The 16,634-nt window shown below is 34.1% G+C and overlaps 1 protein-coding gene across 1 annotated transcript in view; it reads left to right on the top strand.

Annotated features, from left to right (window-relative positions):
- Positions 1-16,634, top strand: part of LOC150108389 (polynucleotide 5'-hydroxyl-kinase NOL9) — a 148,310-nt gene that overhangs the window by 84,813 nt on the left and 46,863 nt on the right. Inside the window, exons 8-9 of the mRNA XM_090415794.1 lie at positions 6,862-6,998; positions 13,192-13,411. Of these exons, the coding sequence (XP_090271920.1) occupies positions 6,862-6,998; positions 13,192-13,411 (357 nt within the window). The remainder of the gene's footprint in view (positions 1-6,861; positions 6,999-13,191; positions 13,412-16,634) is intronic.

The following is a 16,634-nucleotide window of genomic DNA, read 5'->3' as shown; positions in this document are numbered from 1 at the left end:
CAGCTCTTTACTTTAAATTAAAGATACCAAGAAATTATATACTTTTTTCTTTTTTCCTTTATCCAAGTGTAAGCAAACAAGTTTTCCCCTGAACTATTTTCAGAACTTGGGCAACTTGTATAAAGAAGCTAATTACTTCACATCACTTGCCTTAGTATTCTATAATGCAAAGCACATTGTTAATAATTGGTGGATTTTTTTATATAGAGAATATTTAATCCTACCATAGAGATGATCTCTGTTTAACAATTATTTTTAATTTATTTCCGAGTGTACCTATATGTTATTATATGCACAAGGGTTCACTACAATTAGTGCAATGATCTCAACTCTTTCTTTCAGAATCCAAATAATCACTGACTCAAGGCCAAAATACAAAATAAACACATTTAATATAACAAACACAATATATATATATACGCTTCAAACAAATATTACATAACTAACTACAAAATTAATTGAATCCAAGGCCTTTTTAAAATAAACTTACACTTAAGACTAGACTAAACACTTTGTTTGCACAATCACAAAATGTTCATAGCCAGTTTCTTTCTCTGTCAAGGCCCTTTTCGGAAGATATATGACTCTATTCTTCATTTTCACAGGATCCTTTTTTTATCACTCATGTAGCACACATTAAATCTTCCTGACTCAATTCTGTCTCTTTTTAGTAGAAGTAATAGTTAGATCCGGCGTCCTTAATACAGATGAAACTTCCTAATCAGAGTTTTTCTCAAACATTCAGTTCCACGATTTCCTTTTCGGAATCTCCTATAAATCTTCCAATTAGCGTTTCCTCCAATATTCCTTTTAAAACGCCTATAGCAATATTTCCCTTTTATTTATCAATACTTATTCCATTTTAAACTTAATAGTTCCACGATTCCTTTTTCGGAATATCTATTAATTTTCCTCTGACTGTCACAATAAAAAACTTAAGTTCCTCTTAATCTAAATATCTGCCGGCCTGTGTTCTAAATTTCTTCCAAACGCTCTCTTGTTTACAGCCATTGCTTCGATACCGAACTTGTCAGCTGTCAATCACACATCAAACTTCTCGGCGAGCATGTACACTCCATGGCAAGCGAGAAACTAAGTACTGTATGATGTCTGACACGATGTCTCCGTTAGTGACAAGAGAACGTCTCCATAAAACACAAAACTTAACATTTCAAACCACAATAAATTTGTTTAAAGTAACACAACTATTCAAATCTGGTAAGTACATCAATTTTTTAAAAGCTTACGTATCATTTTTGACAAAACAATTTCAATAGCGGGCACATCACAAGTGCCGACAATGTGTGTTATGAAACTAAAACTAATAAACATTCTAACATAAACGATACTTAAAAATATTCAGAATTTTAAATTATGATTATTTTTACATCAGTTTCATCTTTCTCTGAAAATTTTTTTTAAAAAAAATTTTTAAATATTTAACCTATATCTAACCAAACTTTTAATGCTTATTCCTTGATCTTAAAAAATAGCGTGATTCCTACTGATCATTATTTACACTTTCGAAATCACTAGTTTCAGAATCATCTGATGCCAGAGATGATTTAGAATTTACATCTTCTAATTTATTATACTTATGAATTTCATTTCTATACCTTTCAAATATTTTATTTAAACTATTTGAATTATGCCCTAAATCTACAGAATCATCACTGTCAGAATTAATTTTTACAGGTGTCTGAGATTCTACAGGTTTCTGAGATTTTTTATCCTTACTAACTAAATTAGAGGTATTTTCACATTCCTCTGGCTTACTTAACTCTATGTTAACTAATCTATGATATTCTGCTACTATTTCATCAATGTTAGAGTCAGTTTGATCATCTGAATTATGTACCTTTGGATTTCTAAAATTTCCTGCATTAGGGTTTATTTTACCAAAATTTAATTTTCTCCTTTGCTGTATATTTGAATTATGAGTTTTGAAACTATTCCCTTTCCTGTTATTTGATTGTGAATGAGATGCACAATTAGTACTTGAAAAACAACTCTCATCTTTCAATATTCTATTCATATTGTCTCCTAATGTAACTAAATTTCTACTCCCTAAAAAGTACCTTTTTAACCTATCAGAGTGTACACTTAAAATTTTACTAGGATTTTTGACATCTTGAATCCTAAAATTCACAGGAGAAAATTTGTCTAAAATTCTATATGGGCCTAAAGCTTTCCTTCCTAATTTCCCAACCCTTTTTATACTAAATTTATCATCTAACAATACTAAATCACCTGGTGCAAATGACTTATACTTTCTAAAACGATTTATATACTGCCTAGTTTTCTGTGAACTTAATTTGCTTATTTCACCTGCTAATCTGTGAGTAGTGGAAAATTTATCTACAACTGTCTCCAGATACTCATTTATGTCATTATATCCTGTATTAGGAATGACTGAAACAAGTTCATTAGGAAAGATTGGATCAAAGCCATATAAAGCAAAAGATGGTTTTTCTTTGATAGCAGAATGAAAAGCAGATCTGCATGCAAATAATGCTTGAGAAATATATGTATCCCAATCATTCATTTTAGTGTTTGCCAGATTGGAAAGTATTTGCTTTATATTTCTATTCAGCCTTTCACACACACTATTACACTGTGGGTGGTAAGGTGTTGTAAAAAATCTTCCTAATGTTGAGTAATTTATATAACTGTAATAACAGTTCAGATGTGAAATTTGCTCCTTGATCTGAAAGTAAGGTCTGAGGAGTTCCATATCTACAAATAATCATATTCAAAAACTTTCTAGCAATAGTCTTTTGCCATTTGATCCTTCATTGACACTGCTTCAGGAAATCTAGTTAGCATATCTATGACTACTGTCATAGATATGCTAACTAGATTTCCTGAAGTGGACCTACTACATCAATAGCAACAGCCCGAAAAAGTCTAGTTGGAATTGGAAATGGTTGTAATGGAACTTTTCCTCTGAAAGTGGATCTTATTTGACACTTATGGCATGATTTGACATATGTGAGTATGTCACTCTTCATACCTTTCCAGATATAACGATCCTTTATTCTTTCCCAAGTTCTAGAAAATCCTTGGTGTCCTGTCAAGTCAGACTCATGAAAAGTGTACATGATCCAATGAATCATGTACACTTTTTATCTAAATATATAGAATATATTTAGAACCATCTTTATCTAAATATAAGTTTTCCAGGTTTAAAAATATATCCAGTTGAGTTTCACCCTTCAATACTGCTTCATAAATAGTTTTGAGTACAGGATCATCTTTCTGAGCTTGGACAATCTTATCTTTTTCCAAATTTGTGAACTAGGTTCCTTATTCTTTAGTGTCTCAATATTAAACACTTGATCATTATCATCAGGGTGTTTAAAAACTTCAGGAGATTGCTCTACTTTTCCATTGTCACCTGATTTCCTGTCCAAACAATATTCTAGTCATAAAACACAAAACTTAACATTTCAAACCACAATAAATTTGTTTAAAGTAACATAACTATTCAAATCTGGTAAGTACATCAATTTTTTAAAAGCTTTACATATCATTTTTGACAAAACAATTTCAATAACGGGCACATCACAAGTGCCGACAATGTGTGTTATGAAACTAAAACTAATAAACATTCTAACATAAACAATACGTAAAAATATTCAGAATTTTAAATTATGATTATTTTTACATCTCCTTGTCGACATGTATAATGCTGTGCATTATAGGAAGGGTTACTACCCAGACCAGTTTCAATCTTTATTGAGGTCTCATCAGTGGAAGCCCTTCCCATAATGCATAACACCCACAAGTAGATGTGCTTTACTTTAGGGGATACTAAGGCAAGTGATGTAAAGTCATTAGCTTCTTTATATGAGTTGCCCCAATACTGAAAATAGGAGCAAACTTGTTTGCTTACTCTTGGATAGAGGATTAAACCAAATATATATATAATTTCTTGGTATCTTTATAGTATACCCAAGTGGAAAAACTTCCAAAAGCTCTTTACTTTATGTCATTGATGTTGTACCCTTGAGTAAATCCAGTATGAGTCTTCAAGACTCTTAAACTAAACTGAATAACTGCTGTGACAGATGTATGAAAAGTAGTGAAGAACTGTGGAAATTGGCAGAAACATGGAAAACATTGATTTCATTCTCAATGGAAAACTTATAGAACAAGTAACATCACTTGTTCTATAAGTTTTCCATTGAGAATGCAGTCAGTGTTTACCATTTCAGCTTTTTAGATGCAGTGTTTACTGAAAATGGCAAGAGGAAATATATAATATAATAAGACAAGCTGATATAGTAGGGAGCCAGTTGAATAAATTTATGTGAAAGAAGAGGAATTATCCAAAATGTTGAACTATCAGTATATAGAAGAACTGTGCAGATCTGAGAGTTGGATTAAAAATGAAGCATCTAATCAATCTATAGAGACTACAGATATGAGAATTTGGTTCAAGAAAAGTTAGGAGAATAAGTAGATGCCATGAGTGTCAGAATCACATAAAATATGAAGATATTAAGAAGGAAATTAATATTGTTAGAATGTGTGAGTAGAGCAGAGACAATCTAAGGAGATTTACTCATAAAAGGAATGGGTGAGAAAAAAAAACAGATATTTGACTCCAGAATGGAAGGATAAAGATCCATAGGATGACCAAGATCTAGATGAATTAATATAGTTAGTTTTAGAAGACAGAAATGTATGATTTGATGATATTGGCAATCTGACAAATAACAGATTAATTTGGAAGAAAATAATTGATAAGAAGCTAGTAATAATGGAAACTTAATCATGTAGTCTCTCGATGGTACAAATCAGGAATTTGATAATAATGATGAGTAAGTTTTAATTACAAAAGATATAAATTCATTTACAAAATAAAGAGCCAAAATGCTTCAGTTCGGCAATGCAAAATTAAAGAAGTGGATAATAGATCCAGCATTATTCAAAGCTGAATGTAGAAACTATGAAAGTTTCATAAAGAGTGTACAGTCATACCCCGAAGTTATACGGTAGGTGGGACCAACAAAAAGCACGTAACTCGGGTAGAATTTTGCATATAAACATAAAATATTAGTTAATTGGAACCAAAGGTTTACAAAAACACCTATATTTTTTGAGAAATATAATCATAATTGTAGTTTTTCGTACATAAAAATAAGAAAATTATTTTGATGTCGATGGTTTCATAAAATCTAATAGATTCGTCTGACGGCATAATGTCTTTTTCTTGTCACGCAAAATTTCTTCATAGCAAACCAATGATTTTTTTTATTCCTTACCTTGTGGCTATAATTCGTTCCTCGTTAGAATCTATGTCCTCCAAAATCTGTAAACCTTTCTTTTATGATTGTTCTTACTGTAGATTCCTGTAGATAGAACTTCTTTGCTAGCTCATAAATTTTCATTCTGCCTTCAAAATCCTTAATAATGTTGAGTTTTGTTTCCAAAGTCAATGTTTTTCTTTCCTTGCTAACTGTAGAAGAATCGGACTTCCTTCCTTTGGATGACATTATTATTTTTTATATGATAAAATTTTTATCAAGAACATAACATTAAACAATCACAAGGTTTGTAGACTATAAAAATCGTGTATGAATGGAGACCGCGCGAAACATGTCAGTGCTTGTTCACAGCATGTGCGACACTGGCGAATGCGGCTGGCGCCGGAAAGATACGACTAGTGGTGAAGTGGGACGGGAATACGTACATATGTGAAACCGCGTAATTCCGGATTCGCATAAGTCGGGGTACGACTGTATTTCCGTAATCTCCCTGGTCAACTTATTTTTTATGAAACTTTCATAGTTTCTACATTCAGTTTTGAAATAATGCTGGATCTAATATCTGCTTTACTCATATGATATAAATTCATTATGTTTTCAGAAATGAACTGTTGAATAAGCAGCACTTTCTAACCTTTAGGCATTGACTTCAGTACAGATTCTCAATCTAAGTTTTATTAGAAAATATTAAGTTCATTTCTTCTTTGTTACAAAACCTGTTGAATAAGCAACACTTTCTAGCAATTTAGGCTAAGTTTTTTTCACGGGAGGTGAGTTAAATGGTCTCATACAGAAGTTGCAGGTTTTCCCTCCTGGGAACTCAAGTTTTCATGCCAACAAAACAGGCAAATTGGCTGAAAGAATAACACGATTTACAATAAAAATACACTAGTCCTTCTAGCTTTAATTGTCCATAAATCCAAAACAGTAGCAACCGATCATTTAATTACAAATTTCAGTAAAGATTCACTACCACCACCATCATCATTATGTGTTTCAAGGATTTAAGCTTATTATGGCCTACTTAAGCCTTAGGAGCCATTAGCAAGTCTTTTCCTTGGGTGACATGGTTTGCTTTTTTCCTAGGTGTTCATTGTGGTTCTATTTCTTTATATTTCTCTATTTTTGGTTCTGGTTTAATTCTTTTATTATTCATCTTTAGTGGCCCAGGTGGTTGCAGGAATTGCAAGTGCACTCTCATAATTTTGTTTTACCCAAAGAAGATGCTGTGAACCATCCATTGCTGGAAAATCAGTGATGTACGTTGATGAGAAAGAAAGAAACATAGTGAAGACTCACAATAAAAACTAATAGTAAATGAACATTGTTGAGTTTATTATTATTTCCTTCAGATTTTTGCATTCAGTTTCTGAGGTCTAGCTCTTGTCTCTCTCTCTCTCTCTCTCTTGCTTGCTTACTGTTTTGGAAGTTTTGGTCTGTGTACTTTTTTTTTTTTAAGGAACATATTTGCAATGACTCCTATTTAATGCTTTTTATTCTAGTGATGTGTATTAAAATATTTTAAATATTATAAAAAGTCATTAATATTGATAAATAATTATTTCTTCCTCTTTTTCTCCACTTTCAGAATGCATTTTGTCGGAGGTGTTAGCATTAACAGTACACCAGAGATATATAGTGCAAGTATCCGTGATTTATGTGAATTTTACCTTCAGAATTATTGTGATTATCCTCTGTTTATCAATACAATGGGATGGACTATAGGTGAGGTCATTATTTATTAAAGAAAGATATTTTAAGAAATGATTTGTTATTAACATGCTTTTTTTGTTTTTAATAGCAGATCATTATTGTAAATGTTTGAGATTTGTATGTATGAAGCTGACATAAAAGCTTGACCCTGGATAGAAAATAAAGTGCTGTAAGATTGTTAAATGAAATGAGTGATAGAATGGTGTTAGAAAATATTCAAGAGGAATACATTCAGGAATATATAACAGTACTTGAGGTTGAAAAAGCCATCAAAAAAAATGAAATGTGAAAAGGCAGCTGGAGTAGATGATATTTGACCTTAAATGCTCAAATATGGAGGAATAGGAATAACAAGAGAAATAAAAACAGTGTGAGAATTACAGAGAATTCCCTGCTGAGTGTTTTAGATAAGATTTATGCAAACATATTTGAGAAACAGCTAAGAAAAATTGTGAAAGAAGAAGAAGCTAAAGGAGGAGGATAAGAAGTTGGGTTCAACCCGAACAGTAGTTGTCAGGGTCAGACTTTTACTTTAAGGCAGATAGTTGAGAAATTATGGGACTATAACAAGGAACTATATTTAAGTTTTGTAGATCTGCAAAAAGTATATGACATGGTGCCAAGAGAAAAACAATTCAGAACATTACAATATGGTGTTAACTATGACATTATATCAAAACATTACATATTCTTATGTAAGTTGTAAATTAGCAATTAGAATTAAAAGAAACACAGGACAAGTTACCCATATACAGTACTAACGTACTATAGGTTGATCAACCAACCTCTCATGTATGGGCTCAACATTAAAAGAAAAAAAGATGGTTTAATGTTAAATTAAGTGTGAGAAAAGGATGCACTTTTATCAACTGTTATTTATCATCTATATAGATCTCATTATAAAGGAAAGTAGAATTTGTTGTGATATCAAAACTGGAGATATCAATTTCAATTCTTTATATAGGTGATATTATACTCTTAAATAAATCAAGCTAACAAATTAAGTTAGATAACTGCTGTAATAAATTTGATATGAAAATAAGTAGTAAAAAAAAAAGACTATGAAATAGGCAGGCTGCAGAATGAGAAATTTATAGAATGAGTAAAATCAGCTATTTAAGCACAGTTTTTAGTGAAGATGGCAAATTAAACATGGAAACAGACAACAGAATAATCAAAACTGGTGGTATGGTAGTGGGTCAACTGAATAAATTTATATGGAATAAGAGAGAAATTAGACAAAATGCTAAACTAGATGAATACCAGACAGTGTTCAAATGAATTTTAACTTATGAGTCTGAGTTCTGGGTTAGGAATAAAACAATTGATCAAAGACTGGAGACCAGAAATGAGAGTTCTGAGAAAAATTGTTAGTATTCATGAATATGTGAGCATAGTTAATATCAAGCTGTATATATATTTATATATATTATTATTATTATTTGACACCTCCAGGGAGTCCAAAGACTCATCGAGGGGAGTGTGCCAACAGCATCGAACAATTGGTCCCCTTCCAACTACTAACCGTGCTCAAACTTACTTAACTGAGCCATTAGTAGCAGAGGCTCTACCAATCGACCAACCTTTGCCGGCAATATATATATATATATATTTATTTTATGGTATTGAATGACTGGAACCGAGGTTTAAATAAAAACTTTATTTGCACGACTAGTTTCATCTAAACCTAGACTTCTTCAGGTGCATATAACAAACATATGAATACCATCAAAACTTGAAAGGGAACCAGTATTTTAAAAATAAAACTAAAAAAAACTACAGTTTGTTTGATAAGTTTCTTAGTTTTGTTTTTAAAATACCAGTTTCCTTTCAAGTTTTGATGGTATTCATATGTTTGTTATGCACCTGAAGAAGGGTTTAGACGAAAATAGTTGTGCAAATAAAGTTTTTATTTAAACCTCGGTTCCAATCATTCAATACTGTAGAATATGTTATCTGAGTAAATCTTCCATTCGACATATATATATGTCTATATACAGGGTGTTCGGGATAAATTTGACAGTTTCGTAAGGAAAAAGAAAATCTTCTTTGTATCTATTAAATTTAATGAATTGACAAAAAAACATTACAGGCAGAGTTAATTACAATACTATCAACAAGATTTACTCAAAATAACCACCATTAGCATCGATCACAGCTTCAATTCTGCTTCGGAACCTCGAACAAGCTGATGCTACAGTCTCCCTGGGAAGGGCCGCAAAAACTGTTTTAATTTTATCCATTAACTGGGCTTTTTTATATTACTGGAAGTGCGATTGGTGTCTTTTTCAACTGCGCCCCATACAAAATAATCCATGGGGTTAAGGTCTGGGGAGTTTGGAGGCCAAACATTTGGACTGGTGAAGTCGTAGAAATTTTCAGACAACCATTTTTGACTTTTCCCAGAGGTGTGGCAAGGGGCCGAATCCTGCTGCCATACATACGGCCTACCATTGGCTACCCTTGTTATCCAGGGCTTGACTACAGTTAGCAACTCCACGAACAAAGCCCGAATTCCAATGCCAGGGTTCTTCAACACCTGTTCCTGCAGATTTGCGAGGAATTCTGCTGTACGAACGCAATCAGATCGTCTGCTAGGGATCTTTCTTCTTGCTACATCCTCGTAGTCACCATTGCAAGTCTCTAGTTCATGCCTGATTGTTTTTACTGTATTCAGGGAGCATTGGGCAGCAGTCGTAATATCCTTATTTTGATGGCGGGCACGAATCATCATGATACAAGTTATTCTCTTCCATGATTCAGGTGGGTTCCAGCTATCCATCCTTTCTGACATCTTGTATATGAATGAAGAAGGGTCCAAACTTTTAAATGAAGAGAAGTGTGTGTTAATACATGTAACTTACGGAAAAATATAATTAATTATAAATATGTCAAATTTATCCCGAACACCCTGTATATATATATGTATATAACTAGTCATGTTTTGCTATTAAACCCCCTTTTACCTAACTCTCGGTTTAAGTCATTCAACTCTTTTCACAATATATATATATATATATATATATATTGTTGAAATTAGGATTTACTCGGGATGTATACATTTATAAAAATAAATTTAACTGACTAGAACCCGAGCAAGTATAACAAAAACCTTTAATACATCACAACTAGTTTCATCGGTGATCCGACTTCTTCAGGTGAGAAATAAAAACATAAGACATAAAATAACACGGTAAAAAATGAACTTTACAGCTTAATAAAAAGCAGAATAATAACAGTCATATTTGAATAGGTGACCGCGTGCTACCGTTGGCATGAGTAGAATGTGTGCGACAGCTAATTTTTGAGCGCCAGTACTGGATTACTGTGCTATGGGAATCGGGTAAATTGTAGCTAAGATTATTGTTTAAATGTGAAGGGTCCAGAACTATTTCTTTTGATTCGATGATTCTTCTTTCGAATTCATCCTTGCAAATATATAAATTAGTAGTGCGTTCCCAATCAACTTGATGTGGCTGTTCTTCAAGGTCAGAGTTTGCCGAGAAAAGGACATGACTGGAAAGGGCGCTCGCTCGTGCTCTACTGTAGGAGATGTCACGTCTATGTTCCTCAAGACGAAGTGAAACAGATTTGTCTGTCTGGCCAAAATAAGGTCGACCACAGTTATTTTGGCCAGACAGACAAATCTGTTTCACTTCGTCTTGAGGAACATAGACGTGACATCTCCTACAGTAGAGCACGAGCGAGCGCCCTTTCCAGTCATGTCCTTTTCTCGGCAAACTCTGACCTTGAAGAACAGCCACATCAAGTTGATTGGGAACGCACTACTAATTTATATATTTGCAAGGATGAATTCGAAAGAAGAATCATCGAATCAAAAGAAATAGTTCTGGACCCTTCACATTTAAACAATAATCTTAGCTACAATTTACCCGATTCCCATAGCGCAGTAATCCAGTACTGGCGCTCAAAAATTAGCTGTCGCACACATTCTACTCATGCCAACGGTAGCACGCGGTCACCTATTCAAATATGACTGTTATTATTCTGCTTTTTATTAAGCTGTAAAGTTCATTTTTTACCGTGTTATTTTATGTCTTATGTTTTTATTTCTCACCTGAAGAAGTCGGATCACCGATGAAACTAGTTGTGATGTATTAAAGGTTTTTGTTATACTGTCTCGGGTTCTAGTCAGTTAAATTTATTTTTATAAATATATATATATATATATATATATATATATATATTGTGAAAAGAGTTGAATGACTTAAACCGAGAGTTAGGTAAAAGGGGGTTTAATAGCAAAACATGACTAGTTCTGGCTTATAACAGCCTTCATCAGGTGACATTATAAAAGAAAAAACACTAAACACTGAAGGTTAAAAAAACTATGAACAACATAGAGAGTCTCTATACATAATTAGTATGAAAACATTGTCGATTTAAAGCTGTTCTTTCGTTTGTTTGCATTGTTAGGAGAGTGCGTGCTTGCAGCATCACGTGAACGGTAGTACATGATTACAGCTGAATGACTATCTGGGAGGTTGTAGCTCAAGTTATTATTTAGATGTCCAGGGTTGAGGATGATTTCCCTACATTCTACGATTTTTCTTTCCAATTCATCATGGCAATGAAAGATGTTAGTAGATCTGTCCCAGCAGACTGTATGACTTGGGGTTTCATTATTAGGATTAGCTGAGAAAAGGATATGGCTTGATAAGGCACTGGCTCACTGTCTCTTGTAAGAAATGTCCCTCATGTGTTCCTCCATGTGTAATTCAATAGATTTGTCTGTCTGGCCAAAATAAGGAATATCGCAATCACACCAAATTTTGTACACCAGAAAATTTAAGAGATGACATGGTTTTGGGTGGCTTATTTAGGAGCGGATTTTTGGAAGTGGAGTGAACAAAGTTCTGATATTGTATTTTTTATATATATATATATATATATTTACACAGAGTGGCCATAATTAAAGAGGATGTGTTCAGAGCCCTGTAGCGAAAAATGTATTGGACAAAATTCATCTAAACTTGGTGTAAATACACTCTGGAGTATGGGATCTTTTGATTTACAGAAGATAAAAAAAAATACTACAAAATTTTGCCACCAGGGGACATTTGGTGCTATGAGCACATCAGTTGGAATTAATTAAACAGTAATGGCTACAAGAGACACAACAAATAAATTGTCATGTATTACTTACAGATATAGTTCAATATGTCCTCCTTTCTGATGTTCTAAAAACTGCATTCTATGAATGACATTTTTTACAGTAGAATGCATTGATTTGCCTCACATGCTGCATTATTCTGTTTTTCAAGGTTGCTAAATCAGGAACATGTCCATACACCACACATTTCAGATGGTCCCACAACCAAAAGTCACAGGACTTGAAATCAGGCAAACGAGATGGCATGCTGTGGGAAATGCACTACTAATCACTGTGTGTTCTGTGAAGTGTTTTCGTAACATTCACTATATCAGCAATCCAATGTGAGGTGGTGCTTCATTGTGCATGAATATGGTTGAGTCACAGCATCTCTCGATACCTAACAGCAGAGATGGTACAAATCTTTAGTCCTATCAGGCAAAGTTCATTGAAAAAGTAGAACCTATAACTTTACCCTTTTTTAGTGAGTGTAAAGGGATCTGATGCAACACATGAGAGTTATTCACAGCCTAAATGCAGCAATTGTGTGAGTTAACACTACTGTTCAGTTTAAAAAAATGTGCTTTGTCACTCCACAAGATCTTTCACGGCCATGCATCATCCACCTCCATTCATGCTAATAACGTCAGGGCAAACTGCAGTCAAGTTTCCACATCACCATGAAGAAAAGCTTAAGCAGGATTTTCCACGCAGTTGAGTATGGCATGTCCAGTTGCTTTGATGTTGCCCTAGCACTGCAGTGTTCCATGATGCAATTGCAACTTCATAAGCTTGTTGAGGAGTAATCCATTTGCGCCCTTGTCCTGGCCTCATTGCTAAAGATCCGTTAACTTCAAATCATAAAATAATTTTATTGGACCTTTTCTCCTGTTCTTCAAATTCTGGAATTCTTGAAGCATGGCATTAGCATTACCATGTTATTGATAACAAAGCTTGCTAGCAGTGCATGTTCCGGTAAGGTGAGATTTGTTTACTGTACTTTTTGTCACACCTTGGTATTATATATATAATTATTAATATATTGAGAATTCTGACATATTTTCTGGCATTAATTTTTTATATTTTTTAAAGGTATGGGTCTTTCTTTTCTTGTCGATTTCATTCGTCTGCTTGAGCCAACCCATATAATTCAACTAGAAACACAGAAACATAAAACTTTACCACTTACACCAGAGTATGTGTATTATTCTGCTTGCGGTTGGAGTACTGGTGGATTACCTTCAAATTCAGATATACCAAATTATGAATTAACTATGCTTCCTTCTCCAGCAGAGGAGTATAAAAATCTTAGGTAAGATAAAGCATGCTTATTACTTTTTTTTGTGGGAATATTTCTTAAATTTTCATGTGTTTAGCCTAGAATTTTATGTTGCCCATCATCATCATTACTTTCTAATGTATGATATAATACCAATATGTCCTTAAGGGATATATTGGTATTATGTTAGTCTGACATGGTTAAACATCCATAATTAGTTTTGCTCATCAAGTTTCTTTCAAATATCTATTATTCATTAAATCTCTGGTCTGATTAGCTATTACTTTTCTGTGTTCTAAAACATTCTAAAACATCATCTCATCTACACTGCTTGGAAAGAAGTTTACACCATAGTATGAAGTCCTGGATTGTTGTGGAGGTGGACTTCCCTTGATCTTACCCAATGCTCCAACAGCATTGCATTATCCATATTCTTCAGATACTTCTCAGAGTTAAATGTTCAGGTAAAGACGTTCAGGCATCCACCACACCCATCCATCTGTTCTGTAGATGGTGTAGCATGATTTGTCACTCCATAACACAGCTTTCCAAGTTTCCATGTCCCGCTATACATACTCTTTGCACCACTGAAGAACACTCTTTGCACAGATTCAGGTAATGTGGGACGGGCTTGTATATTGTGAGCCTCAGTTCTGAATGTTTATGTGGTGATTCATGTTTGGTTGCTACCCAGAACTCTGCATTCAGCATGTCAGCTAATGAATGGTGGTTTTTACGTCTTTTGTACCACTGTATGATCACATTCGGTGAGTGTAGTGGTCATCCACTGCAGGCAGCACTTGCAGTTGACTCCCCGCACTTCCATCTGAGTATGGTATAACTGATTTTTATTACAATTTGTCAGCAGTTTACTGAACAGATAGATCTGCAATGTGGCATCCTATCGCAACCTCTCTTTCCAAACAGTATATATCGTAATCTGGGTCTTTTCCTTCCATTTTTCATCCAAATACTTTCTTTGCTAATCTTTCATCTCCTATTCTGTTTAAGTGACTATACTCCTCAGACTTGTGTTACTTGCACATTCTAGAATATTAATATGTTCTCTTCTAATATCTTCATTATTAACATGGCTCTGCTGCTAACATCATTAGTTCACTTTCTGTTGCAGAATTCAGTATCTAAGGGTCTTCAGTCTTTAATCAACAAGTTTATTTTCTTGCCAAAGTCCTCCCATGATTTTTGTTTAGCTAGTTTTACACAGTGTTTAGCTTTCTTACATTTGTCTCTGTATTCTCTAAGAGCACAAGCTGACTTATTTGCCAGGAACTTTTGATATGCTTTCTTCTTTTCCTTCACTGCCTCTTTAACTTCCTCTGTCCACCATGTAGTTCTGATTTTTTCTATCCTTGCAAAGAACCTCACCACATGCCTCTCTGGCTGAATCAATCAATATTTCACTTTAAAATTTTCTTCCATGTTCTTCTTTTCAATATGAAGTTCAGTTTTATCCTGCTTAGACTAAATACTGATCACTTTCAATTTCAAATCCTCTGTACACTCTGGTGTTCTGCACAAGGGATAAAACATCACTACCAACAATAACATAGTCAATGAGACTATTCTTATTCCTAGCCTCTTCTCTCCATTTGAATTTGTGCACATTTTTATGTTGGAACATGGTGTTAGTAATAACCAGTCCATGTCCTGAGAAGAAATCCAACAAATATTTGCCATTATTATTAGGTTTGCTCTTTTCTTCAAATTTTCCCAAAATATTTTTGTATGTCTGACAATCATTTCCTACTCTGCTATTTAGATCCCCAACAAGCACCAACTTTTCCTTTTTCATTGTGTTAGTTGCTTTCTCTAAATCCTCAAAAAATTCCCCCACTTCTACCTTAGTAGAACCTTCTGTGGGACCATAGACACAAATAAGTCTCATTGTCCAGTTCTCCCTTCTGATATTTGCCCACATCACTCTACTTGAGACTGCCTGCCATTCAAGAAGATTAGCCTCATATTTTGTGTTGAATACTATGGCTACTTCTTCTTTTCCTTGATTGTCATTGCCTGAATATAACATTTTATATTTATTGCTCAGAAAGATCTTACCATTTTTGTCTTTTTTGTTTCAGTCACCCCTATTATGTCGATCTGGTACTTATCCAATTCCTCAGCTAGCTCCAAAATTTTTGCCATTCAGGCTTCTTATGCTGATAGTACCGATCTTTAGCTCTGGTGATGTTGAGTTGGAGTGTTTTTTCAGATTTGTTCCAGTAGCTGACTTTTTACTGTTCACCCTGGTTCCCTGGTGAAAACAACATGGGCCTTGTTTAACCAGGCGATGCCCCAGCCAGCATAAATTTTGTCATGTTGTACCATCATTTTGTAATTTGGTTTAAGCCAATAAGAATTACAATTTGGTTCGATAAATCCCAAATTGCCAGCCCATTCTCTTTTGTTCAGTATCCAGGTAGATACCCAACAGGGTGCACCACGAGAAGGTGAGGATTGGACATTAGGTCAGAAGCCCTGGTCTGATTCTCCGCATTCCTTTAAAGTCTATGTGGAGGTCTTCTCTCAGTTATATAGCTTTGATCCTTGAGCACCCCCAGAAAAGAGCAAAGCTAATAATAATGATAAGTATCTGCTGGTTATCTATTAAGGGCATGAAACAATCAATCATTAACACCCTGTTCCATCATAAATTTGCATGGAAAGAACATACAAGAAATAAGAAACATATTATTATTATTATTAGATCCTTAGGTTATCAAGGACTTACTGAAGATGGCTATCATTACCCAAACCATCTGTCATCCTTCTCTTAAACTCATTCACACTAGATGCACTCACTACTTCAACAGGCAAACTGTTCCATTTACACACGGTTCTGTGAGAGAAAAAAAGTTAGCTCTTACCCTTTCTTAACTGCACACAAACTTAACTTCCACAGATGTCCCCTTGTCCTTTCCCCACCTTCTATACAATGAAAAATTTTATCAACTTCAACTGTAGACCTCACTCATATAATTCCTCTTGCTTCTGCCTACCAGTGAATGTAGTCCATATACTCTCAATCTATCTTCATAATCTGCATTCCATAATCTTAATATCATCTTTGTAACTTTTCTTTGCAGCCTTTCCATAGCTCCTTTATCCCTTTTGGAACCCAGGAGACCAAATCTCCACATAGTAGTCCAGATGCAGTTGTATCAAGGCCTTGTAGAGAAAAAATGGCTTCCATATCCCTACATGTCAATGTTTGTTTCAATTACAATTATCCTCTGAG

This window comes from Typopeltis vanoorti, chromosome 3 (genome assembly GCF_054136105.1).
Source record: "Typopeltis vanoorti isolate ZY-2024b chromosome 3, IOZ_Tvanoo_1.0, whole genome shotgun sequence".
NCBI classification, from domain to species: domain Eukaryota; kingdom Metazoa; phylum Arthropoda; class Arachnida; order Uropygi; family Thelyphonidae; genus Typopeltis; species Typopeltis vanoorti.
The sequence above is the reverse complement of the archived record's forward strand: the minus strand, read 5'-3'. Positions and strand labels throughout refer to the sequence as shown.